Here is a 27,348-nt window from a genome sequence, read left to right as displayed (position 1 = left end):
TTATTGGAAGAATTTTATATTTGTAACAAATGTCATTATTTTTTTCTTAACCAATTGGATGAATTTCAGACAAATTTCTAAACCTTTTTGAAGGGTTGTTGAACAAAAATGACTACGCCTAGTAACTTTGTTCCAAACTCTTATGATTATTAAAAATATGTTTGTGTTTTTATCGATTCATCATGACAGCTGAAACCTGATGGTCACCAGTGGATGCAGAAATAGTTTCAATTATCATGAAAAATGTTTAAACTAAACAGCATGGTGGTAAGAAATGTAGTATTACTTCTTTAACAGAAAGATTAACCCTAACACGTAAACACACAAAGCAAAGTGATCACAATACCTCCTAGCGGAGGTAACAAAAGACACTATCCAATGCCAAACAGAAACACTTTTTTAAAGTTACTTTACTTATTATTTTAATGCATTTCTATGGAAGAGCAACTGTTTAAAAAACATTAAAAAAAACAATTTGTGGGGAAAATACAATAAAACCTCAGATTGTAAATGTGATTCTAGATATGAGTTTATCCATATTTTGGGGGAATAAATTACATGTAATAATTGAAACTAAAAGCCTTTTTTGCTTAGGCAATAACTGTACCATCCAGCTCTATGATCACTGTATCCCTAATCTGTTCATATGTCATGTATCAACATGTTAATGTCAGGTGACAGACAGTAGAGAGGCAGGAGGAGATAGAGGAGGAGAGGCTGTAAATTCACAGGTGAGGTTAAATAATAATGGATAGGTTAGTCATGAGAATAAAATTACAGAATGCATTCAGTTCTTGTATTGTCCTTAGATATTCAGATATGCATTATAAACTTGTCAGTTACTTCATTTTTTTCCTGACTATGATTGTTTGCTTGTTTGATCAGCTCTACATGATGTGAAATTATGATTGCAAATGCAAATAATATCAACTTTCCAGAGTGCTGCCTTGGAGCACTTTTGTGTCCCCACCAATGTCCGAATCAAACTTACTCCCTTGTGTCCAGGTATTGAAAGGTGGTGACCATCTCAACAGATGTGCTGTTGATGTAGAGAGGCAGGGTGTAGTGCCTTTCTCATGGAAGTTCATCATTACCTCTGTGGTTTAGTTGGTGTTCAGGATGAGGTTGTTCTCTTTACACCACAGCTCCAGTCCATTGACCTCCTGCCTGTATACCACCTCCTATGGTAATGAGCCCCACCACTGCCATGTTGTCTGCTAATTTTACTATGAGGTTACTGTCAGTGAGTTCTGCAGTCATGACTGAGCACAACATTGAACATTGTTTAATTTTAGTAGTTTCAGCAATCTTCATAGTTGTTTATTTTGCTTGATGCATGCCAATAATTTAAACCTTTAACTTCCTTGCCATGATTATGCAGGTCTCCTCCAATATTGTTTTAGAAATGAGAAGGTGCTGTATCATGTTATGTAACTTATTACTAGCTAGCATGTCTGTGGATAATCATACAAAGCTCTTACTGTTTGCTTAAATCTAAGTTAACAATGCTTTTGGCTAGGCAATATATGACCATGCAGTGCCTTTGCAAACAGTGTAATAGTGTTTCATGTCCTTTTGATGTGCTCTGTTTTTTTGGCTACACAGGTAAACAAACTTTGGTCAAAAGAAGCTGGATACCAGAAAAGTCTGCTGCAGGAACTTCGTCTTGATTCACTCATCAGTGTGAGTGACACTGGAGGCAAGGTGGGTGAAGTGTCTTGCCCAAGGACACAACAGCACTCGACAAGGACAGATACACACACTCATACACAATATGAGATATGAGGGCAGCGGGAGAGTTACATAGCGAATTAAAAGCATCCACTGTGTCTTATTGCAAGTTCATCTCTAACAAGTCTAAATGTGCGAAAAAAAAACAAACAAACTAAAAAACATCTACAAATCTGAAATGTGCAAAGTAGGTCAGAGGTTTTCACTTTGGTGGACAAACATCTTGGCCTCCCTCCTGCCTCTTGGCTCTGTGACATTGTCTGAACATGCAGCCGATCGCGTGCCTTTAACTTGTCATTCTGAAGACAGCTCATCTGAGAGGGGGTGAGTTTAGCTGAGGCATTGGACACAGGAGGGAAGGGGGCTGTGACTCTGAACAGCTGGTCTCTGTTCTGCCCCAGCATCCCTCCTCCTCCTCTTCTTTTCCCCTTTTGTGACACAAATGTTGGTATTTTTCTACAGAGCTACAGTGATCACCGCTTAGAAAACAACTCTCCACATGGATCCAGACGGACAATTTGAGACATTTGGATTTAAGTCAACACACTGACTGGGCTGGTTATATCCTTTATTTATTTCTGTACTTTTTTTTCCCACATTAATTGACTTTTTAGAGAACGTAAATAGTGTGGAGTAACTGATTCCTTGGATGCTGACTGACTGGTGATACAGAGTTATTGGATAAAACTGGCATGGTATGATATCATTATGATTATTATGATGATGATGATGATGATGATTATGGTTATTATTAACAGCAGATGTAATAGAAGCAATAGTATTAGTCACCTCTTCCATAAATCTTAAGACAACAGTTCATTTCTTAAACCACCATAGTTGTGTTTATAAACACATCAGTGTATAGAGAAGAATATTAGATATTTTTCTCACTATTTTGTGCTTGATGAATACCAGTTTCCTGATTTGGTGGGCTGCGGTGAGTAACTGTTTTCTGTTAACTGTTAGCCTAATGACAAATAAATTGCACTTTGAATATTGAAATTAAGCCCATTTTAGCTTAATTTCCCTCATTTCTGTGATCTGACTTGCTCCACTGTTGCCATGTTACTACACACTTGAATAGATCAGCATTTAATTTAACATATTTGACAAAAACTTTGCTCCATGCACATAGTGACAGTAATATACCTTAAAGCTGGATATAACACAATGCTATAAAACAAAAAAGGAAAAGAAGAGGAAGTTCATCTCATTTAATGTAAAAACATGAATGTATAACATGTTGGACTCACTGTAATTGAAAATGAAAAAACATAAGAATTCTAAGCTGATAAAAACACACAGATTCTCATTTTTTACACATACTTGAACATAATTATGACTTATTTCATTTTTGCAGTGAGATCCTCCTAAACCTTGCACCACCTATGTTTATTTCTTTCATTACTGATGAATAAAATCAGTTTCTTCATCATTGTGTAGACATGTGAGAAAAAGGTTAGAAAAAGGATTAAATTCAATTCAAGTTTATTTCTGCAGGCCAATATCACATATTAGAGATTCACCTCAAAGATCTTCGCACTCTGTACAACACCCTGTCCTCAGACCCTCAGTTCAAGTGAGGACCCCCCCCCCCCCCCACACACACACACACACACACACACACACACACACAACAGAAAACCTTTTCCAGCAAAGAAATGGAATAAACTTCAGGAAGAGCCTCACAGAACTCTTTCCAGGACAGACAGTGCAGTACAAAATATGCTGTACACATATGTACACACATACAGGGGTTGGACAAAATAATGGAAACACCTAACATTGTGGCATCATAGAAGGTGTTTCCATTATTTTGTCCAACCCCTGTACACATGTAGCATTATCCCATTTTCTTTCCAGAATACTCCAAAGACTATATTAAGGTTTCTCAAAATGGAGAAAAAAACTGATCCAGATGCCCACAGTTCATGTAAACACACACTATGCCTGTCTTTTCCAAAATTTAGCATCATGGACCAAAACCAGGTCACAGAGCTGGTTTTTAGACATCAACAGTCTGATACATAAGAATAATGGGACATAAATACATTTCTGTTTCATTTTCCAAAATAAGACAGAAGAAGAGTGGTCTCTGCCTCAGATGAAAAATACATAAGACAAAAATAAAAAATGAAAGAAGGTGAAAACTGCATAAAAGATGTAATAAAATGAAAACAATATAAGTTACAAAATTTTAAGTAGCAGGCACAACAAGATGAAACAATATAAATGATGTGGATCATTAGATTTTTAAAATTTGCTTCTTGAGGGAACACATCTTTTGAAAAACTTTGTGAAACCATCCTCTTTGTCTAATATTGCTTTTCCTTTGCTCTTACCGTGTTCTTCCTCCTCTGCAGATGTGGAGTATCTCTGAAGTCCTGTTGCTGTTGCTCATCTCCTCTCCTCATGTCTCCTCGTCTCCTCTGGCCAAGGTAAACTCATCATAGAAAGCTCTTTATTATGAGTATACCTTTAACTTACAAACATATTGCACAAAACTTGCATGTGATAATGTCTTATTCCTCTTCACAACATCCTACTGTGTTAAAAAATAGATAAACAAAACAAAACAAAAAAAAACTCAGCAGTGGTAGCAATGATACTAATCTTGATAATGAAAGAGACTGAAAGGATGATAGAGGTCCAACTATTTGGGTCCCATACAAACTCCACTGACTTTCATCATACTCACTTGTCTTCACCCACTAAACAAGATGCATTCATTATTCAATACGTGGAATAGAAAGATGAAAAATCTATACCCTTGTTTTTATACTTAGGTACATTATGTGGATGTGCAGCGAAAATATGTTGTCATATTTGATAAATAACAAGTCACTTTTAAATCTGTAACATGAAATAATAGAGAAAAAAATAGTAAACATTTGGAAACACAAAAATATTGGCAGATTTATTGATGAGACTCATGTTAAGGCTAAAAAACAGTGTATTTTTTAAAGCTGAGGTTCCCAATTTTCCAGTAACTTCATAGCTAAAATTCCAGCGCTTTTGTAAATCCGTCAAACCTTGACCTTTTGACTGAACATGGGATTCCTCTGGCACATGTTTTTTTCTGTCAGGTTTCTCGGGGTCAAGGAGTTTAAGGATTTAGGAAAGGTGTTGGCATGTGGAGGTGAAATTTCAAAGGGTTTTTCTCTCAAAGCTGTCAGTATATTTGCAAATACTTGAAATACCTTAAGTGGCCTGCAGACACACGCAAAAGCTCCTCAAGTAGATAAGTTTAATAGCTCTACTCAGATGATATTAATATATGTTAAAATGAAGAAGAGAGCAGAAACTGAGTTGGTTTTCAGCTTTTAGTAAAGTAAAATAATCAACTTTTTCATGAAATATGTCAGTGACACAGCTGCACAAATCAACTCACTACACTCAAAAAGCACGAAAAGCTTTTACGGCTTAATCCTTTAAATTACTTTTGAAGATGCTTTTAATATACTCAGAATTGGGTATTTTGGTGATTTTGAAATGAAAATATTACTAGGTAATATATTTAATACCTGTAACCATACAATACTCACATACAACATTGATCTTTGTGTTTAAAATGCATGATTCTATTAAAGAGCACTGAAGCTTGAAATGACTATGACCTATGGAGAATATTATGATGCATTTAAATAGAACCTGTTATTAACCCTCCGGTATCCCGTCCAGCGAGGCCCTTACTAAGCACCAAGTGTGCCTTTTTGGCACACTTGTGGAATAATGTCAAAAAATGTTCATACAGTTTGTTTTTATTTCTTTTACACTTTTTTCTATTTCATCAACTTGAGCCTTAAATAAAAATACCAAATACTCAATAATTGTCACATTTTTTAACCCTTTAAATGCCGTGTTTGTAATGTAAACAAATAATTTTTTTTGCAGGGAAAAAACACAAAAAATTTATTTTTTCAATATATTACATAAAAAGTGGATCACATACTATTCGAGTTTTGCAGCCTGGCATATGTCAATGATTAACTCCAACATTGGTTAATTGGCATTATTATTTTTGGCGCTAGGTCAATGTTCAAAAATACTAGCATCTGTCACCAAGTGTGTATAAAATGCACACCTATAAATCAAACTATTAAATATTATATATTGATTTATTTTTCTGCTCTAATTTGATTTTGTTTTTGTAAATCAAGGTCAGCCCTGATCATACATATCAAATAATCATTCATTTTAGATTTTTTTAACCCTTTAAACGATCTGTCATTACATTTTTTGATGCAAAAAACACAAAATATGTTTGTTTTTTTGTTTTCAAAATACTACATAAAAATTGGATATATCATATATTATCTGATTTTTGCAGCCTGGCATACGTCAATGATTAACAGAAACATTAACAATGTTAATAAATTAATTTAGACCCTCACCTCTCAAATGAAGCCCAGATATCAGTAAAAGCAGGATTTATGCCTTAATGGTTTTCAGATCAAAAACAGTGGTTATAATGGAGGAAATAGTGCGTTTTAGGCACACTTGGGAGACAGATGCTAGTCTTGTAATTTTCTTTTGTTTACACTGTGCAAATTTTAGTTGGTGGCCAGAATTTTAAAGATCATGCACAAATGAACAACTTCTGAATTCTAACCTTATTTAAATTGTGAAAAATGATATGAAGTTTTTTAAAATGAAGTGCAAAGTGTTCCTAAAAGGCGCACCCGGATACCGGAGGGTTAAGTAATACATTTAACAGCTTCAAAACAGCTTCACACAAACAGCAGGAGTAGATGTTGAAATGAATAAAAAAGCAGACACTGAGGTGGTTTTCATCTTCTAGTGCCATCATCTCTTCAATCAATGAAATTTTTTGACACATATTTTATCACTGAAAACAGAGGTTTGAGCTGTGTGTTTAATTACAGGAGTGAACCTGTGCTGGGTATGTCGGGCCTCATTTCAAGGAACACGTAACCACCACTCCTGCAGCAGTGATGTTTTTGTTAAATACACATCCTGACCAAAACACCTCCACCTGGATTTAATCAGCAAATAGTTCAGATACTTCCTCTGGATAAATACTGCAGTGACTAATATGTTTCAGCTGCAACATGTTCTTTAACCCTTTAACTGATGCAGTGAGTAGATGAGTTTGTAGAGAGCATAAAGAAGGAAAAAGGTTGTGTGGTCTGATGAGTCCAGAATGACCCTGTTCCAGAGTGATGCATCAGGGTGAGAAAAGAAGTGGATGAAGTGATTACCCATCATGCCTAGTGTCCACAGTACAAGCCTTTGAGGGTAGTGTTATGATCTGGGGTTGTTTCAGTTGTTCAGGTCTAGGTTCAGTAACATTATGTGTCCATAAAATGAGGTCACCTGAACCTGAACAGATGCATTGAGTCAACATAACTCAGTTTCAGAAGGGTCATTACCGATCTGCTTTAAGCAAACAAAGAAATAACTAAGGAGATGCTGAAACTACTAAAATTGGGTTAAAAATTGTCCAATTTATTATTAAAACCTGGAAGGATTATGGTGAACCATCTTCTTTAAGAAACAAGTGTGGTTGGAAAGGAAGAATTTTTTTATGATTTGGTGAAATCAGATTGTAAAAAAGTCGTGCCAGGAACAGCAATCCCCGCTCCTCACATGTATTGTAGCTTATTTTGGCATTGATCCAACTGTCATTACAAAGGCCGTTCAATAAGTTCATGGCCTCACCCAGAACAGAACAACACAGACTGATAATTTATATTTTATTTTTCAACATAATCTCCATTTACAGCAATGCACTTGGTCCATCGATGTTCAAGCATCACTATCCCATCACGAAAGAATGTAACATCCTGTATTATAACAACCAGTATTTCTGGGTGAGGCCATGAACTTATTGAACAGCCCTCGTATGTCTATACGTGTGCTGATGTCAACATAGACATAGACAGCATAGACAAATTTCGGCCATTATACGTAAATGGGGGGGGGGGAAATCACTAAAAAATTAAACTTTGACCTACTTTTCCCAAAATGTAATGACATCTATTCTGGGTCACTGGCAATATATAAACCCAATCTGGTATGAATTCAACCAATTGTTTTGCTGCTAACGTGTTAAACAAACAAACAAAGAAACAAACTGAACCAAAAACAATACGGGATAAAAATCAACAGTAGAACTCACAGCACTAATGAAGGTAAGGCATATTCCAAGATGACAATACTAGGATTCATCAGGGTCAGACTGTGAAAGAGCAGATCAGACATCATTTACATACATGGATTGTCCAACACAGAGTCAAGACCTGAACCCCACTGAGAATCTATGGGATTTGATGGACCAGATTGTACACAGTGGTCTGACTCTAAAACATCAGTAAAAGATCATGGCAACAAAACCTCTTTAGCCCTATTGGCCCACCCACGGGCCGAAAAAATTATATTAATATTCATCTACTGTAAAAATATAATAAATCAGGACAACGGATGTTTTTTTCAACTTTTGCTCAAAGTTTAGACCCTAATGTTAATAAAAGTACATCAAAAGTGTATTTTAGTGCAAACTTTAATGTTCAAACATGATTTTTAATCTTTGTGGGGTGAAATATACGCTATTAAAAATCTCCGACACGAACAATTAATTTATGCATATCGTCAATCCAAAAAAAACAGGCTAGGATAAAAAATTCTAATTTCTCTTTTAGTTTTTTACAGTTTACTCAGGCATAGTAATACATACAATATTTCAGACAATGGGAATAGATTCTGTGAGGTCTCTAAATGTCCATAGACACCAAGAACATCCATATGAACCTTATTATTGTGAAGTAATTCTTCATTTACTTTGGGTATGTCTTTTTAGGCGTTTTTCCCCTGAAAATATGGTCAGGGTTAAACAGGTTAATGCAACTCCAGATATAGATAAATGTTGTGAAATTGTATAAGATTACTGGAATGATGCCACTACAAACGTGTGTTAAATAAAATATTAAGCTGTATATAACTGACCAAAACAAATGTCATAATTTTTTTTTTTTTAATAGTTGAATCATGTCGTGAGTATTACATGGCATTAAGGAGCACCCTGAACCATTAGCATTTATGTTTTGCTTTGCTGTTGGTAATACTGTGTCAAAAAGTGAATGTCTGCTAAACACTTACTGCTTTAAGGTTCAGTATGGAAGACTGGTGTGTTCATGTTCATTCATGAAGTTTTTCATGAAGAATTAATTTTATACAGACTTGATTTTTTTTCTAACAACAATTCTTTCTGTAGCTCCTGAGTTCTTCGGTGCTTTTCTTCTGCTCATTTTTGCTACTGTCAGTTTAGAAACACCATCAGTTACTAAATAGACCATCTACCAGCACAACACACACACCGACACAAACTTTACTTTTGTACATGAGCATGACCCAACCTTCCATTCTGAAACCTCGAAGATACTGGATTATTTGATCTGGTTCAAAGTAGGTAAAATAATGCATAATAATGAGGATACTTGCAAAAGAGATCTTTTTGTTTTTTTTGTTTTTTTTTTTACAAACCACAGAGAAATAGTGTGTGTGTGTGTGTGTGTGTGTGTGTGTGTGTGTGTGTGTGTGTGTGTGTGTGTGTGTGTGCATGTGTATAAGGGTATGTATGTGTGTGTGTGTGTGTGTGTGTGTGTGTGTGTGTAAGGGTATGTATGTGTGTGTGTGTGTGTGTGTGTGTGTGTGTGTGTGTGTGTGTCAGCGAGTTGCTAACATCAGGTTTGTTATGTAGCAGATGTCAGCTGGACGACCACAGGCGACAGATGTAACTATTGTGTATGTTTGTGTTTCTTTGTGTGGACAAAATTTAGTGGGTGATAGAGCAGGGGTCAGTGTGGAGCCACAGCTACTAGGAATACAATTCAGAAACCTTGGGCTAATGGAGATACCAATGTACAGTTTCTCTTTCCTTAGTTTATTTATGTGGTTATTTGTCTCCTTTTTGTGCCAAGGAAACAAATACATCATTACAGAGAAAAATATATAGAAACATATTAACTGTTTCAACGTTTCTCAGTCCTACATCACATTATCTATGAATAACCATAAATGTAATCATGCAAGTTATGAAAAAAAAAAACTTTAATCAAGCACAAAAAAATAAAAATTGGCCATTGCTGTTGGTAAAAATGCATTTTATATTCCAAATCGATATTGACTAGTATTGACAATTATCGTCAGCACTAATGTTCAGTTGATATATTGGTTTCATCCCTAATTTGAACCATTTAAATTGATGCAGTGTGAATTCATTTTCTTAAACAAGACAGCAAAACATTGTTCTGTAGAAGAGTGAAGGCAGAGGATAGTAGGATATAAAGATTAAAATTACATAAAGAAACTAAATATCATGTGAAAGACAAAACAAGATGAAATCGATGTAATAAGTAGTAAACTTGAAAAGAAACAATAAACTATGAAACAAGTAAAAAATAAAACAAGAAATAATACAAAAGTCACAAAAATAGGGTGATGTGAGGGTGATGGAAGCAAAAAATATATAATCATATAAATGTAAATACACAACAAAATGTAAAGACAGTAAAAGTGACATAAAATGGTATAAGATGTAAAAAACAGACTTCATACACATTGTTTTGACAGTGAAAGTGAAGGAGTATAATAAAAATGTTGCCATTATGTCAATTCAATGTCATGAGGAGAAATACAATTTAATTTTGGGATCTGAAGATGAAGTAGAATAGATTAGATTGAATAGCCTTATTTACAGTATTAACAATATTAGCAGTATGTATATCGATGAAAGTCTATAAAAATAGTGCATTTGTATCTGTACAAATATGGAATAAAATATTGCAGTGAGCAGAGAATTATTGCACAAAGTAGTTTACGTCCCACTGATACAGTCTAATTAATGTAAGAATGATTTTCAGCCTCTAATAATCATAGCAAATCAAAGCCTGACTTGCTGAGTGAAAGCATTCAGGGTGAATTTAGCAAAAACACATAAAAGTACAGAGGTGTTGTGTGAGCACATGGAGAGACGCCTGCTCAGTCTGTCATGTAGCTGAAATTACCTCCACATATTTATTTCAGTATGTCACTCAAAGCCAACAGTGTTTTATGTCAAGCTTGACACTTTGAGTCTTCCTTTGAGTTGCCACTTTTTCATTTAGCTCTAAGCTATTTATGCATGTGCAAAAATGTTACAAATCTATTTATTCATTTATGGCAGTTTCTGAAGGAAGAAACTTAATATCAGTCTTACCTGTGATTTTTGTCCTTATTAAATGCATCCATTTTTAAAAAAACAAAATACACATTGGCATAACTTTAGGGAGTGCAACGTCAGTGCATACCCTCTGTTTTTTTTAAGTAGATTTTAGCTGGTCCTCAAAACATGAAATGACTGTTTAAAGGTTTAGACCCAGTTTTAGAATTTGTGACACTTACAGTTCAGTTATGGGATGGAAGGATGGGTTATAACATGAATTGTGCTCATAAACACAAGTGTGTGTGTGTGTGTGTGTGTGTGTGTGTGTGTGTGTGTTGGGTTTCAGACCACTATGTACAGAGGAATGTGACATGACTTGTCACCACGTCGGAGGGTGTTTGTGAGTGTATGAAGTGTGTTTTACATGTGTTCTGGTGTTCAGATGTTGTTGCTTTGTTTAGTTTAAGACAGTGGTTCCCAACCTTTTTTGGCTCATGACCCCATTTTAACATCACAAATTTCTGGTGACCCCAAACATTCAAAACAAAGACATTTTTTTCGCTAAAATTAATTTGTTTTTGATCATGTAATAGTTTGCTATACTATGTTACAAATAAATGTTAATTTTAGACAACATTTAGTCTATATAATGTATATTATTATGGATAGAAGCAGAAAAGCCAGGTGTAGATTACTGCACAAAGTGAGAATTTTATTTTCCTTGGTCAGGATATGTACAGTCAGTCCAGCTTGTATTTACAAGGCTGACAATTAATACTGAACAAACAAGAACTCAAACTATGAATTATGAAAGAGCTGCAGCATCTGAAACCGACCACAATGAACATTTGAAAGATAAACAGTACCACAGTGCTTCAGTTTCAGCTTCAGAGTTTGTCATGTCTTTTATTGATTATGATTGTCTCTCTCAACTCACCACATATTTTTATTAGGAAGTTTTTTTGAATTTTATAAATTACTAGAAATTTCAGGCAACCCCATTTGAATTCCAGGCGACCCCATGTGGGGTCACGATCCCAAGGTTGAAAAACACTGGTTTAAGAGCACGCTACAAAACTGTATGCAACTCACAACGTAAGGATGTTCTATCTTTTCAGACAAAAAGCAGTAAATGCTTGAGGAACATTTTATCAGAGCTGAGCGCTGGCTGTCCGCTCTCCAGCTGCCTCACTGAGGTCTTTGTGTTTGACTTAAGCCGTTCATTGTCATTCAAACAGACATGTGCCTCTCTCAGTGGGAGGTTAAAGGTCACCATCTGCACTCTAGAACACACACATTCACACACATGTACATTTCTTTTCTTTAAGCCAAGGTTATAATAATATGCAGTGAGGGGGGTATATCTCTTTATGTCACTGTGTGAAATGATCCTGTGTGAAGTTAACAAGTTACCAACATTTTTAGTACTGATTCTAGTATTAGTTTAGGTTGTGAAGTCCTCACATTCAAACATGTTTCTTATGAAACTTCAGTTTAATTGTATGGCTTTCATTCCACTTGTCTGGTCAGGTTACCTGTGCAGATGTCTGGCTCTTTTAATATTTTTATTTCCTGTTGTTAGGGTTAGTGACATTGGTTGGTATTAAATAGATGTATTGTATTGCTTAAAGACTTGTTTTTGTGAACATTTTTGGACATTAGCTGTAGCCTTCGTTTAGTGTTTAGCTAACAGCTGGTTACTTTGTGTGTAATAAATGTATACGTGCAATAATAATTAACAAGATCTCAGTTTGATATCATATCAGAATACTTTATTAATCCCAGGTGGAAATTATTGGGTGTCACAGTTGCTCCATTCAAGTGTCATATAAAGTACCAGGAAAGAAATTATCATTATGACAAAAGGAAAAAAACAAAAACAAAAAAAAACACACACACACACACACACAGTACCATCAAAACACTATTAAGACACAAAATTAGAACAGCGATTTGTACTATATGTACTAGATCATTGTTTTTCAACCTTGGGGTCGGGACCCTACATAGTGTCCTGGAATTCAAGTGGGGTTACCTGAAATTTCTAGTAATTGGTAACAATAAAAATAAAAACTTAATAAAAAATATATGGTCAGCTGAGAGAGAAAATAACAATCCATAAAAGATATGACAAACTCTGAAGCTGAAACTGAAGCACTGTGGTACTGTTTATCTTTCAAATGTTCATTGTGGTCAGTTTCAGATGCTGCAGCTCTTTCATAATTCGCAGTTTGAGTTCTTGTTTGTTCAGTATTAATTGTCAGCCTTGGAAATCCAAGCTGGACTGACTGTACATATCCTGACCAAGGAAAATAAAATTCTCACTTTGTGCAGTAATCTACACCTGGCTTTTCTGCCTCCGTCCATAATAATATACATTATATAGACTAAATGTCATCTAAAATTAATGTTTATTTGTAACCTGGTATAGCAAACTATTACATGATCAAAAACAAATTAATTTTAGCAACAAAAAAAAAAGTCTCCATTTTGAATGTCTGGGGTCGCCAGAAATTTGTGATGTTAAAATGGGGTAACAAGCCAAAAAAGCTTGGGAACCACTGGACTAGACAATATATTTTCAATGTGATAATTAAAGAAATATACATAAGTGTGCAAAAAATATAGTTGTAACGGGTAGTGTACAGGGAGGACCCAAACACAACACACTCAAAGATGCAGGTAAAAGTCAGCAATGGTCTTTAAAGAATCTGATTATGTAGTGGTGATAATAAGAAGGCAGAACGTGGAAGAGAATAACAATAATAAGGACAGTACTTCCTCTGTTACTTGCCAAGGTGAGACGGTGCATAGCCTGGATTCGTACCCCAGGGTTTCCACGTGGTAGTTGAAGATGTTGCCACTTGGTCAGAGGAGCAGGCAGATTTGAGCACAGGTAGTAATTTGAAGACAGTGTCAATGACATATTACTGGAACCTGAATCCGGCTTGACTGCAACATGGACTGGAACTAGACTCTGGCTCAGAGAAATGTCTAGGGAACAGGATGGTCGGACGGTAACAGAGGACCCAGAAGTCTCTCTCTCTGAAGCCGAGGGTGAAACACTGCGCAGTCACAGGCAGACAAGAACCATGAAACAGACAGGCAAATCTTGTACTCAAAAACAGACGACTGTGGTTTGGTTTCAAGGGACTGGGACGAGAAGATGTAGTCAGGATCAGGCAAGGTCGGAACCAGCAAATCATACAAGAAAAGAAATCTGGACAGTCAGGCATAAAGTCTGGCACTGGTTGAATGAACCAGCGGAGTTTATATTCTGGCCAACTAATTAGGTACAGCTGGAAGAAACAGGTGCACCAGATTATAGCTGATGAGGTGAAACAAGGTGAGGGAGAGAACAGCAGTCAGGAGTCCCAGGTGAAACTAATGTGGCTGACGAGGTGTGGCAAGGTGAGGGAGGAAACAGCAGCGTAGCAGACAGTAGTCGCTTTCCCATTGACCCTCAAATTGCGCAAATATAACTTGCACATAAAAATTTACCTAATGGGAAAATGACAAAAGTCTAATTTTTCAATAAAAAGTTTGTGCGCTGGCAGGAGGTGGTTTTTCGTAAATGGTATATTGCACAAAACTGCAATGGAAAGACCTTTTTTCGCAAGTAGAGTCAGGTGAATTAAAAAACCGGATGTTGACGGACATTACAACAAGCAAAGAAGAAGAAGAAACATGTCGCGGTGTATGTGGACACACCAGGAAACCCAATCATTTTTTAATTTAGTACAAGATAGTGGGGTAATATATAATAATAATGAATATATCTGTAAATCAACACCAGGTTTACATTTGTCGCCATGTTAATTTAATGACTTCTCGTGTCATCTTGCGGTAATAAACAAATCATCGCATTTGTGATTTAATGGAAAAACCGACATTATGCACTTCTGTTTTTTCGACATTTAGTAAATATCGGTAAAGTTTTGTGCAGATGTCCAATGGAAAAGCGACTAGTGTCAATAGTTGTGTGTAGTTATAATTATGTGGTTATACTGAGGAGTTAAACCAGGGGTGTCAAACTCATTTTAGTTCAGGGGCCACATTCAACTAAATTTAATCTGAAGTGGGCCGAACCTGTAAAATAATAACATAATAATATATAAATAATGTCAACTCCAAAGTTTTCTCTGTTTTAGAGCGAAAAAAGTAAATTTACATTATGAAAAGGTTTACATCTACAAACTATCCTTTCAAAAGATGTGAATAACTTCAATAAACTGAAAAAATAAGTGTAATTTTAACAATATTCTGCCTCAGTTTATCATTTACACGTGTACATTATAACTTACAGATCACAGTGGATCTGCAAACACACAAAACATTTAATAACATTCAGAATATTGTTAAAATTGTACTTACTTCTCTTAAGACATTTCAGGTTGTTCAAATTTGTTGAGGTGATTCACATTTTTAGCAAAATTATACTGTGTTTTAGTGTAAATACATGAAAATATTTACATTTACAAAGAGAAAAGTTTGGAGTTATCATTATTTCTATGTTATTATGATAGTATTTTATTGGTCTTGCCCACTTGAGATTGAATTGGTCTGAATATGGAACCTGAACTAAAAGGATTGTTAATATCTTAGTGTAATTTTTGCATTTCACAAATTCATCCCACAGGCCGGACTGGACCCTTTCGTGGGCTGGATTTGGCCCCCGGGCCGCATGTTTGACACCTGTGAGTTAAACAGTCTGATGACCACAGGCAGGAATGATTTGCTCCTGTGACTGACCAGCCCATCATGGAGTGGGTGTCAAGTTGTCCAGTACTGTCTTGATCTTGGACAACATCTGCCTCTGTGACACCACCATCAGGGAGTCCAACTCTATCCCCACAACATTACTGACCTTCAGCTTATTGAGTCTGTGGGTATCAGTGACCCTCAGCCTGCTGTCCCAGCTTGCACCAGCATAGAGGATGGCATTGACCACAGCAGACTCATAGAAGATAATGCAGTGGTGGCAGAAGTACTCACATTCTGTACTTAAGTAGAAGTACAGCTACTTTTGTGAAAAAATACTTTAAAAGTAGAAGTACTGATTCAACTCCTTAAATTAAATAAAAGTAAAAAAGTTCAGCTTCTCAATTGTAATAAAATACAAAAGTTAAAAGTAAAACTGCATTTTTTGCCATGAATGAAACAATACTTATTTAACCAGGCAAAATCATAAAAGTTTCCGTTTTCTAATTCCACAGTGAATGGTACTGATCAGAGTCCTGCACTGAGTCTGGTACCCGACAGGTAACATGCAAAAACATGCAGGGACGAGTGAAAAATTTTTTTAAAGAATTTTCACGGGTAAAATTAAATGAAATGCAGGTGGGTGGTGGGCAAGGAAGTGATAAAATAAAAGAAGATTCTTGGATGAAAATAATTTGCAGGACATTTATTGATGATGATCTAATTTTGATCCACAGCCGGTTTGTTTTATTGTGAAGTGAGCTTCATCTCTGTTTATATGTGGTCAAAGACGGCATTGAGCAGCACATACAACAGATTTATTGATGTGTGTGTTTTAACCAAAACTAATGCTGCATTCCAGGCAACCCGTAACTTGTTTTTTTCCAACCTTCTACCGGCGAAAAGGCACTGGAATGTCAGTCAAACCTGTGACTTCTCGCCTGTGAACTCGTACTAGGTCGATGTACTCCCAGTTCCGAGTTCTGACGTCACAAAACAGTGGCAGCCCCCATGGATGTGGTGTTTATGCAAACTGTTTATTAAAACAAAGTATTGTGCTGACATTATTTATCTGCAAATGTTCTGCATAATCAGCAGCTACTCTAGTGTTAGCTAGTTTTCAGTCCATGGAGTGCAAAAAGAAATTAATACCAAATACATATCCAAATATACAAATAACACAACATAAAAGGTAAAACAGCTTCTCTTGCCTTATGCGCCATTTTTACTCCTCTGTTTCCATCAAGTAAGCAAAGAGCAAACACCTTTAGCGATAGAAATGATTGTAAATGAGCATAACGCACGGTCCACCATGCAGGTTTTTTTACATCTAACTACCACAATTCCTTGTGCTCAGGCAGTTTGGCGTGACTTGCCAAGAACATTACAAAGTCGTGAGTCGTGGTTTGAAGTCGTGGCTTACGGGCTCAAAAAATGGCCTGGAATGCAGCATTAAGCCCTTAAGAGTGAGTTACTATGTAGACGATGTGTTTAATCACAGGTCGGGTCGTGGTACTCAGCTTTGCTCCTCCACACTGATTTTCCCTCTGAAGCGACGTATTTACGTACTGTCACATCTGTTTAGTTTGAAAAAGTAATGAGCCTATTCTGAGAATGTAAGGAGTATAAAGTACAGATATTTATGCAAAAATGTAGGGAGTAACAGTAAAAAGTTGCCAGAAAATAAATACTCAAGTAAAGTACAGATACCTAAAAAATGTACTTAAGTACAGTAACAAAGTACTTACACTTTGTAACTTCTCACCTCTGTGAGAATGAGCAGCAATAGCTGAGGTGTTATTCAATTTTAAGATGATATTAAGTGTAAAAACATTTTTTTCCTGGTTGAAAAGTTATGGATGTGGTGAAGGAGGACATGCAGGTAATTGGTTTGTGAGAAGATGATGCAGGGGACAAGGTGAAATGGAAGAAGATGATTTGCTGTTGTAGCCCCTAAAGGGAGCAGCTGAAAGTAGTAGTAGGTTTTTTTTTGGTAAATCTGAAAAAAAAAAGGTAAAAAGTCCCCCAGTGTTGGCCCTATAGTCTTCAGTGCTGCTTTTGACAATATAAAATCAGAAAAACCATAAACATGTGATAATGAAGCATCTCTGTTTGTGTGTCAGGACCAGTCGGTGTGTGCCAGGACTTCCTGTGGTGCAGGTAGAGAGTGCGTATCGACGGACAGAGGGGAACCCATCTGTCGCTGTCTACAGGTAAAGCTGCTTTATAGTTTGTGCTCCGTTTTTCATCTGTCCTGTATCCTGTTTCCTAATTATTAATGTCTTTGTGTCTGCAGCAGTGTGATGCATCAGAGCACTGGGTGTGTGGTAGTAATGGTCGATCCTACAGAAACCACTGTGAGCTGCACAGAGATGCGTGTGTCACCCACACCAAGATACACGTGGAGCACAAAGGACACTGTCTGGGTCAGTGCACAAACACAGTGTCCACTGGTTAAGCCGTGACATTGTTTCCTGTTACCTGGTCCAATTATGTTCATTCCTCTGCAGTCACTCTGCTGCATCACTGTTCCCTGAGTCCACAAAACACACCCAGTTGTCATTCTACCACTAATAAAGAGCAGAAGAAATAGATGAAGCTAATTAGTAAAGCTGCAATTTAAATTTGGAGATGGCTAACAGTTGATTCACCACTTTTGCTAACTAACGTTATGTGACTTTGCATCTGCCAAATAGAATTTCTGTGGAGTTCCCTGATATAGAATAAGGCTTGTATGAGCTGTTTCACATCTTCAAACAACAGGTTTCATTTGTCAGGCCTTTATTTGTGCTGGCCGGACCAGGGAAAGGTTAAGAAAAGGATTTTTTTGCTGTAAATGGACAAGGAGCTTGAACAGTGTTTAAGACACTTAAAATTACTGCAGGTAGATGAAAAAAAGTAAAGTAAAGTAAACACACAGGCTGTGCTGTTGTTGACTATATGGATATAGAAGTGATTTTAACAGGACCATGATGCCATACTCAACAAGTGGATTATATACATGTAACTAGTTATAAGTACTTTTCCATCCAATTTTCTTTCTTCACATTTTCAAGTGCATTGCAGATTTCTGATACATTTGGATGCAAAATCTAACTCATGCCTTTTGTGTTTGGGTTTGCAGAGAAGACAGCAAAGACTGATGTGAGCCCCAGTAAGTCAATCACTTATTGCTTATTTTTACATTCAGTAGAATATATATTTACCTATTTTTTTTTAGTTTAGGAAACAGTGAAGCTTAAAGTATTTGTAATAAATGATAGTTAATGCAAAATAAAGCCCTTGTAAGGTACTTCTTAATTTTGTAAGGCTACAAGGATCCCTATGAGCATGATGACAATGCATTTAACATTTACAAAGACATGTTTTTACAATTTATAGACTGCTTAAAAACATTAACAAAAGCTTTATGAGTTTTATATCTATTTGTATATTGGTTATTAAATGGACTGCACTTTCATGGTGCTCAAGGTAACATGTTTCTTTCTAAGTGCTCTTAAATATTTTGCAATAAATATTACACTATTTTTAACATTTTCTAGCACTACTACTAGCACTTATGTTACTACCTTATACTACCTTTTACTACATACTTATTAATGCAGTTCAGTTGAATTTCATGTATACAGCATCAATCATAATATCAGATTATTTCAAGGCATTTCACAAATTACAGTTATTACTATTTACTAAACTCAGAAAATGAGTCCAAACATATATTCTGTTTACCTAGTATTTACCTATTTATTTGTACATCGTTTGCATCACCTTGTATTTTTCTTGTGTGTGTAGTGGTGTGTTTTTTGTCTGATCGGGACTGGCTAAGAAACAGAGTGATCCAGTGGATTCAAGAGGAGGTGGAATCAGACAACGTGTCTTCAAATGCATCATCTGCTCATGACCTCCTGCAGACATACTTCAAGGTTGAAACTTTTTATTTTCTGTTGTCATAATGTTTTCACTTATTTAATATGTGAATAACTGTTTATATTGAAATCTGTGTGTAACCGTGTTTGTGTGTTTCAGACATATGATAATGGAGACTCACAGCTGGATTCTAAAGAGTTCTTGAATTTCTTGAAACACAATGAGATGGCTCTCAACCTCACATACTCAGAAACTGAGGAGACTAACTTGCTATTGAAGTAAATATGCACATACACACACAGTGGAAAAAATGATGATAGATTAAGACTGAGAAGAAGTTGAGCAGAAGTGTAGTTTGTTTACCATTATTATTATTATTATTATTATTATTATTAAAATAATAATGCAATTAAAATGCAAAAGTTTTGCTGTGGAACATATTTCATTTGACCAAAAAATTCATAGACTGGATTTGCACTATTAGCTGGATTTTAAAAGAGCACTATTAAACTGTTCATTGTTAAGTGGAGGCACTGAAAGCACTTGACTTCTTCCCTGGAGTCTCTGTGCTTTATATCCTCACAGGTTTTCCCAGGATTATCACAGGTTTTCCCTGGATCATCTCTGGCCCTGCTACTGTGGTCCTGCCTCTCTCCTGCCTTCATCGTCATCATTCACTTATCCATATAGTTATGATAGTGTTTATTATATAGTTCCATAGATGGTAGAGGTTTCTATTATTTGTACTAACTGTTGTAATAGTAGTATATCCACCGTTAGTACTTGTATTTGTAGTAGTAGTATCAACAGTCATGGACTTTTGTTCTGGTTTCTAGTAATTCTACTAACTCCAGCTGATCTATTTTTGACAGTTCTAGTTCAGTTATCTGTGCATCAACTGCATCCATGTGTCTCCCCCTACTTCCCCCCTTCTCCCCCTCTTCCCCAGTCTCTCTCTATCTCTATCGCTCTCTCTTTTTCTCCTCCTTTACTCTCTCTCTTTAACCCCAACTGGTCAAGGCAGACATCCATCCTCCAGGAGTCTGGGTCTGCTCCAGGTTTCTGCTGTTAAAATGAAGTTTTTCCTTCCACTGTCACCAGTCACTAGTGTTTGCTCCTGGAGGATTCTGTTGGGTTCCTGTAAATTGGCTTAGAGTCTGGTTTCAACCAACTCGATATGTAAAGTGTCGTGAGAAAACTTTTGTTATGATTTGGCACTATATAAATAAAATTTGATTGATTGATTGATTGACTTGGTTAGGTTTAGGGAAAGAGTATAGTTAAATACAGAAAAAGTCCACAAAAAATGTATAAAAATGCTCACTGTGTATATATTACTACTACTACTACTGCTTTTCCTAACCTTACTGAAATCACCTTTAGGGTCTAAAACTACAGAAGAAGAAACTCCAGGAAAGTGAGACACTGAAAACAATACATGATTGCTTAGTTGGATGTGTCACAATTTTCTACACCTTATAATCACCACTTAGTATCTGTCAGCCTCTATCAGTAACATACTCTACGCCTGTCTGTTTCAGATCTCTTTGTGTAGATGCCCTGATAGAGCTGTCAGATGAAAATGCTGACTGGAAGCTGAGTTCAGCCGAGTTCATCAACTGTCTGACGTCTACCTACCATCCACCTGAGAGACGTAAGGACCCACCAAACACATGCAGTACATACACACACTAAAGATGTGTAATTGCATAGAGTACTATGGAAAAGTCTTAAAAGAGTGATATTTTGCTTTTTTATTCAAATGGAGTTATGCATTTTAAAACATTTCCCTGTGGTCTACATAAACTGTAAATGCTCTGCTTGAGTCTGAATTCTTCATTAATTCAACTCCACAGGTCCATCTTCAACCCTATTTCTGAGTAATGACACCAGAAAGGTCGTTTTAAGCGCTGGCCCTTTAAATGCAAATGAGCCACTTCATGCCCCACTCCCTCCAGGTTATTGGCTGTGCTGCTCTGTCCCGTTTAGCCACTTGTGTTCAACAAGTGTACCTAAAATGTTCAACAACTGAACATTTTAGATAATTGGCTCAAAGTTTGGACATATTTTCAGTATGGACTACAACCGCTGCTGCTGACAAACAAGTATGGCGTACTCTGAGAAATGTTTGTCTAAAGTCTTGACCTTATATGTGCAAATGTTGTGACGTAACTGGTTATAGACGCAAGAAATTAAGCAGGAATTCAAACGGGTGGTAGAAATCCACTCGATTTTTCCCAAAATGAATATAAAGATAGCTCTGCAGCACCTGGACGGTTCAAATTCAAACTTTTTGAACTATTAGGGTCGAAATACACAAATAAATGTACCATAGACTAATAAAAGTGGGTTTAGTAAAATATAACCCCTTTAAGTCACCTTTAGTTTTGTTATTTTAGTAAAGTTATAAAGGCCACACATTTGTCCACATTTCTCAGTCTCTGTATTAAGATACAATCTGGACATATGGGGAGTATGTACAGCAGTAAAACAAAGGTTTCATTGGAAAAAAACAGCTTCTATAAACCAAAGAGGTAGTATTTAGTGTTACCTCCCTTTGCACTTAACAGGGCTTTAACGCTTTTGTTCACACAACACCTGTCTGTGCTTCTTGTCATGAAGTCACACTAAACAGCAACTTTAACTATTAGGTTCCATTGTGTCTTTTAAGAATGTGCAAATATTTCCTGTATGTCATGGTTGTATCTGAAGAAAACGGAATGAAAAGTAAATGTCCACTTGGACCCTGTAAAAACAACACTGCTAAAGCGACAAAATTCTGAAAAATTCTGAAATTTAGTTTAACCATCTCATGGCGTGAAGCTGCTATGACCTATGACCTATGACAACCAAGAGGAACACACCATAAAACTGCACATTTGTTAAAGTTTAAAGGTTGAGGTTAAAGGTTACTTCACTTTATTATCACTATGGGGAAAGTTGGTTCCAGAAGTTTACCATCCTAATACACACACAGAGTCTAGCATTAGTAATTACCATTAGCACATAGCACACACAATGAGCTCCCATGGAAGACACTAGAGGACCAACTCCAGATCTTCATTAGTACCATGGTCAGGAGCACTGACAGGATAATTAATGTATATGTACCTGTTTTTAATTTTAATTAAATTATGTTTATGTTTATGCATTTGGCAGACGCTTTTTTCCAAAGCGACTTACAGGGGAAAACCAATCAAATCACTCAATCAATCAAATTTTATTTATATAGCACCAGATCACAACAAAAAAGTTATCTCATGACACTTTATATATAGAGTTGGTCAAAACCAGACTCTAAGCCAATTTACAGAAACCCAACAGAATCCTCCAGGAGCAAACACTTGTGACTGGTGACAGTGGCGAGGACAAACTTCCCTTTAGCAGCAGAAACCTCGAGCAGACCCATACTCCTAGAGGATGGCCGTCTGCCTTGACCAGTTGGGGTTAAAGAGAGAGGGTAAAGAAAAAGAAAAAGAGAGAGCGATAGAGATAGAGACTGGGGGAGAGGGGGAGAAGGGGGGAGTAGGGGGAGACACATGTAGGCAGCTGACGATAAGTGAGTGATGATGATGAAGGCAGGAGAGAGGCAGGACCACCGCAGCAGGTCCAGAGATAATCCTGGGAAAATCTGTGATAATCCTAGGAAAAACCTTATTAAAATACTTAAAATGGAAATTATTATCACAGGATTGTTTATATCAGTTAAAACTAAGGACCTAAAGCTTTGCATAACTGTCATCCCAGGTTTCCCTGTTTCTCGTAAAACTGTTGAAATTGCATCGTCTTTTGCCTTTTACCACTCCCACCTCTCAGGTTCAGTCACTCCTGCCTCAAAACCAAGTCAGGATGTGAATTCCAATCTCTGGTGGATTTTGTCTGTGTGTCATCCACCCCAACTACATCTTGTCTAATGGGGAATAGAAAAAAGGCCTTCAATGAAAGCCTATCTGTTGTTTGCAGAAATGTACAGTAGCAACATGTAATCCTGGCAACTAGATTGATTGCACTGGTCTACAGTGTTTGTTTTGTTTTTTAGAAATGATCTGCCTCAGACATCAAATGTGCTAAATCTTACATACTTCAGTAAAATGGATTGGTAAACAAATGACAAAAGAGCTGGTTAACTGATGTTTTCAGTGTCTATGACAAAGTTTTTATTTCACCTATATATTGGTTTATGTGCATTTATGAGCATTTATACAATATATTTGTAAATCTTCCGCTAGAAAGAACCTGAAAAGTGAATGTATTGTAATTTGCAGTGTATGAAGTAGATCTGGTTGCTCTGAGGCAAATATTTCTTTTGAGTAAAACCCATTCTGTCATTAATTCTCAGTATTATACATTTTAAATCCTAGACTGTATCGTGGAAACTACAGCCAATCAACAAGCAACAAGCATCAACAAGCCTGTACATCTAGCCAATTCACACCTTCAGGAAACAAGACAAAAAAAAAGGGGGTGCATAAATACATTTATATGTATACACACAAGGCAGCATTCTTAATCATGATGTAAAGAAAGAAAACAAATAAAAGAGCCTCACAGTGCACATATACATTGAGTATTAGAAAATTCAAGCCCAAAAGGCAACCGTGAACATAAGAGTAGCACAGAAAAGAAAACATGCAAAATTTTAAAAAGAAAAACCTTGAGGGAAGAGAGTTAGTACCATCTTCTATGTTCAGTCAAAGTCAGATTTGCTAAGGTTATATATGAAATCCATGGCGCCCAACATTTTTTAAATTTTTCTTGTTCAGGTCGTAAAGAAAATGTGAGTTTTTCCATCATAAAATTTTGTGAATCACAGCTATCCAATTTTCGAGTGTAGGAGCTTCAGTAGACATCCATCTCCTGAGCCAACCAACATTTTTAATTTATCTTTATTAATGACTTAAACTTGGAAAAGTTTCACTGCTTTTATTCTGGGGTTATTTTACTTGTAGACCAGTGTTGCCAGTGTCACTGTGACATGTAACCCTGACGGCAACTATTTTAATTCATATGTTACTTCATCCTAGGAAATGAATGATATGATAAAGTACCAGCTACTACTATACAGATGGCATTGTTCTATAAAAATGCAGACTGAATCTAACAGCTCGTATTTGTGGGTTTGTCTAGAGTGTGCTCTGGAGGATGAGGTGTTTGAAGATGGAGCTGAAACTCGGATGGACTGTAATAAATGTGTGTGCGCCTGTGGAAACTGGGTGTGCACCGCTCTGACCTGCAGCGGTGAGGATACATCTGCAGATACACAAAATATACTCCAGTAGAAGACTCGTTTGTGATACGACTGCTTACATTTGCATTTATTCAAACTTTATTTTTTTTCTTTATTTCAGGAGAGCATCAGATTGAGGAAGCTAAGACAGAAGGAGAAGAAGAGGAGATGACAGAGGAGGAGTGGAACAGGAGAGTGGCTGAACTCAATGCTTTACAGATGGACACTCACCACTAACCTGTAACAGAAACACTTAAACCATCACTTATTCTTACATTTATACATCAGTAGGATGAAGGCAGGAAAACTGGGACAAACTTGGCAAAATGTTTAAAAATACTAATGCACACAAAGCTGTTTTTCTGCTATTAGTCCATGGTGAAAATAATTACAAGTAAATTTATTTTATTTTATTTTATTTGTTTACATTTTATGGTGTAACTCTCAAATTCTGAGATGAAATAGATTTGTGAAAAGAGGAAAAGTATTTTTTTTATTAATAGAGGCAGATTTGATGGAATCTCTACATGTGAGTTTAAAGTTGCCAGTAACATATTGAACCCTCCTACCTGTCAAAACACCTGTGATTAGCAAATGTACATTTCTTGTTGCTACTGAAACAGACATAAGTGATATCAAAGAATCCTATCAAACTTAAATAATGAAAAGAATAAAACTGACACATTTGATTATTTTGTGTTCATCACCAATTTTTAAAGATTATACAGTCTTTTTTCATGTTTTTTTTTAACATTTCATGTCATTTCAAGTGTGTCAGATTTATCCAACTCGTTGCATCACCCAATTTAGAATTTTGCTTTTTGGACGATGTTTTTTTCTATTTCAGCTTCTAATTCAGCTTCATTTTTCACTTTAACACATGACTTAACTAACCTACAGTAATTCAGCAACTATTCAGCAGCTACCAAACACAGCTTTCTGCAATCACATACAATTGCTTCAGAGAATGCAGATTTTTTTGGTTATTTCTTATTATCTTCACTATAACAGCAAACAACAATACATCCTAAGTAAAGCAAAACAAGAAAGAACAATTTTATTTTACAACAATGTAATGAATAAGTTAAATTAAAAATTTTGGCAAAAACACACTGGATTGAATTTTTATTGGAATATACTTCCAAGAGTACAATTTTGTACACTTGCTGGCCACTTTATTAGGTACACCTATCCCATCGCTTGTCATCACTAATTTCACATCACTAATAAATCACATGGAAGCGACTCAGTGCATTTAGGCATGAAGCAAGGTTATAATAGTTTTGGATTTTTCATCATAGTTTAGTTTTATTTAGTTTTGACTTTTTTTTTCTCTAATTCAGTTAGTTTTAATTTGTTTTTAGAGCAGGTTTGCTAGTTTTTATTAGTTTTTGTTGTTTTCTAAATGCTTAGTTTTAGTTTAGTTTTAGTTTTTTTTATATCATTTCTCTTCTTCTCCGTCATATTCAAATAAATCCCAGACAGGACTCTGCTGCTTTCTCCTAACTTTAGTCTCCATGTTTCCAGGTAGAGTGGGGACCAGAAGACGACTGGAAACCACAAGTGACCACAAGTGATGGACCGTTAAATATCATACGGTGCCAGCAGCTAAAATTGCTAGAGCGAGATAAATGGATTTCGTATCAATCCAACATTGACAAAGACGAAAACGAAGGGAATTTTATCCATAATTTTTATACATTTTAGTTTGTTTTGTAAGCACGCAATACAGTTTCAGTTAGTTATAGTTTTTTTCTTTTAATTATAGTTTTTATTTATTTCAGTTAACGAAAATATTTTTTCAATTCTAGTTTTCGTCATTTCGATAGTTTTCTTTAACAATAATAACCTTGGCATGAAGACATGGTCAAGATGATCTGTTGAAGTCTAAACTGAGGCTCTGAAAATGGGCTGGTCTGTGTGTTTTACAAACTGAAGACGAGAGAAATTATCCAGTGGGCAGCAATTCTCTTGGGGAAAATACCTTATTGATGCCAGAGGACTGTAAACCAAATCATCACTGGTTGCAACCGAGGTATGCAGAAGAGCATCTCTGAACATACAATACATAAAACCTTCAAGCAGGACTGTATGCATCCATCCTGCCTTGCCTTAACAGTTCCCATCTTATTCTGCTTTTTTTTTGGCGGTGGTGTGATGTTGGGGGGGGGGGGTTTCTTGACACTCTTTGGCCCCATTACCACCTACAGAACATTGTTAAAATGCCACAGCCTACCTGACTATAGAGAGTACGCACATACATCACTTCCCCCCCCCCGGGCCACGACCCTCTAAATCAGACTGAGTGGCAAAAACCAACCTGCTCAACATGACGGAGTATAGCATTAAACACAGCAAGACTGGGAAAATGTGAAATATGAAATTAAATGAAGGACAATTGGACTGGACATGGATCTGTACGAGCTACCAAAGAACAAGTGGTCCACGAAAACTGACATGTGGACAGAAATGGAGTATCCGGACATCCATTGTGTAGGGGATCATCACTATTTTTACCTGAAACAAATATACATGGTTTCATCATTACTGACAACCAGGGTCCGGAACTAAGGCCCAGAACCAGCTGATCCAAAGTGCATTTACAGTAGACCGTGTACTGAGCCCAGTGAATATATGCAGGATCTACTGGGACTGAGGA

At 36.3% G+C, this 27,348-nt stretch overlaps 1 protein-coding gene across 1 annotated transcript; it reads left to right on the top strand.

Annotated features, from left to right (window-relative positions):
• The first annotated feature begins 2,205 nt into the window (after positions 1 to 2,205).
• Positions 2,206 to 25,367, top strand: LOC115434087 (follistatin-related protein 1-like). The gene is made up of 10 exons (XM_030155768.1): positions 2,206 to 2,426; positions 4,095 to 4,169; positions 17,719 to 17,808; positions 17,892 to 18,021; positions 18,720 to 18,749; positions 19,388 to 19,518; positions 19,622 to 19,740; positions 21,004 to 21,116; positions 24,590 to 24,700; positions 24,811 to 25,367. Exons 1-10 carry the CDS (start codon positions 2,424 to 2,426, stop codon positions 24,924 to 24,926), a joined length of 918 nt encoding a protein of 305 aa, XP_030011628.1. The 5' UTR covers positions 2,206 to 2,423; the 3' UTR covers positions 24,927 to 25,367.
• The last annotated feature ends 1,981 nt before the right edge of the window (positions 25,368 to 27,348 follow it).

This window comes from Sphaeramia orbicularis, chromosome 15 (assembly GCF_902148855.1).
Source record: "Sphaeramia orbicularis chromosome 15, fSphaOr1.1, whole genome shotgun sequence".
Taxonomy (NCBI): Eukaryota; Metazoa; Chordata; class Actinopteri; order Kurtiformes; family Apogonidae; genus Sphaeramia; species Sphaeramia orbicularis.
Note: the sequence above shows the minus strand (reverse complement) of the source record. Positions and strands in the feature narration are given on the sequence as shown.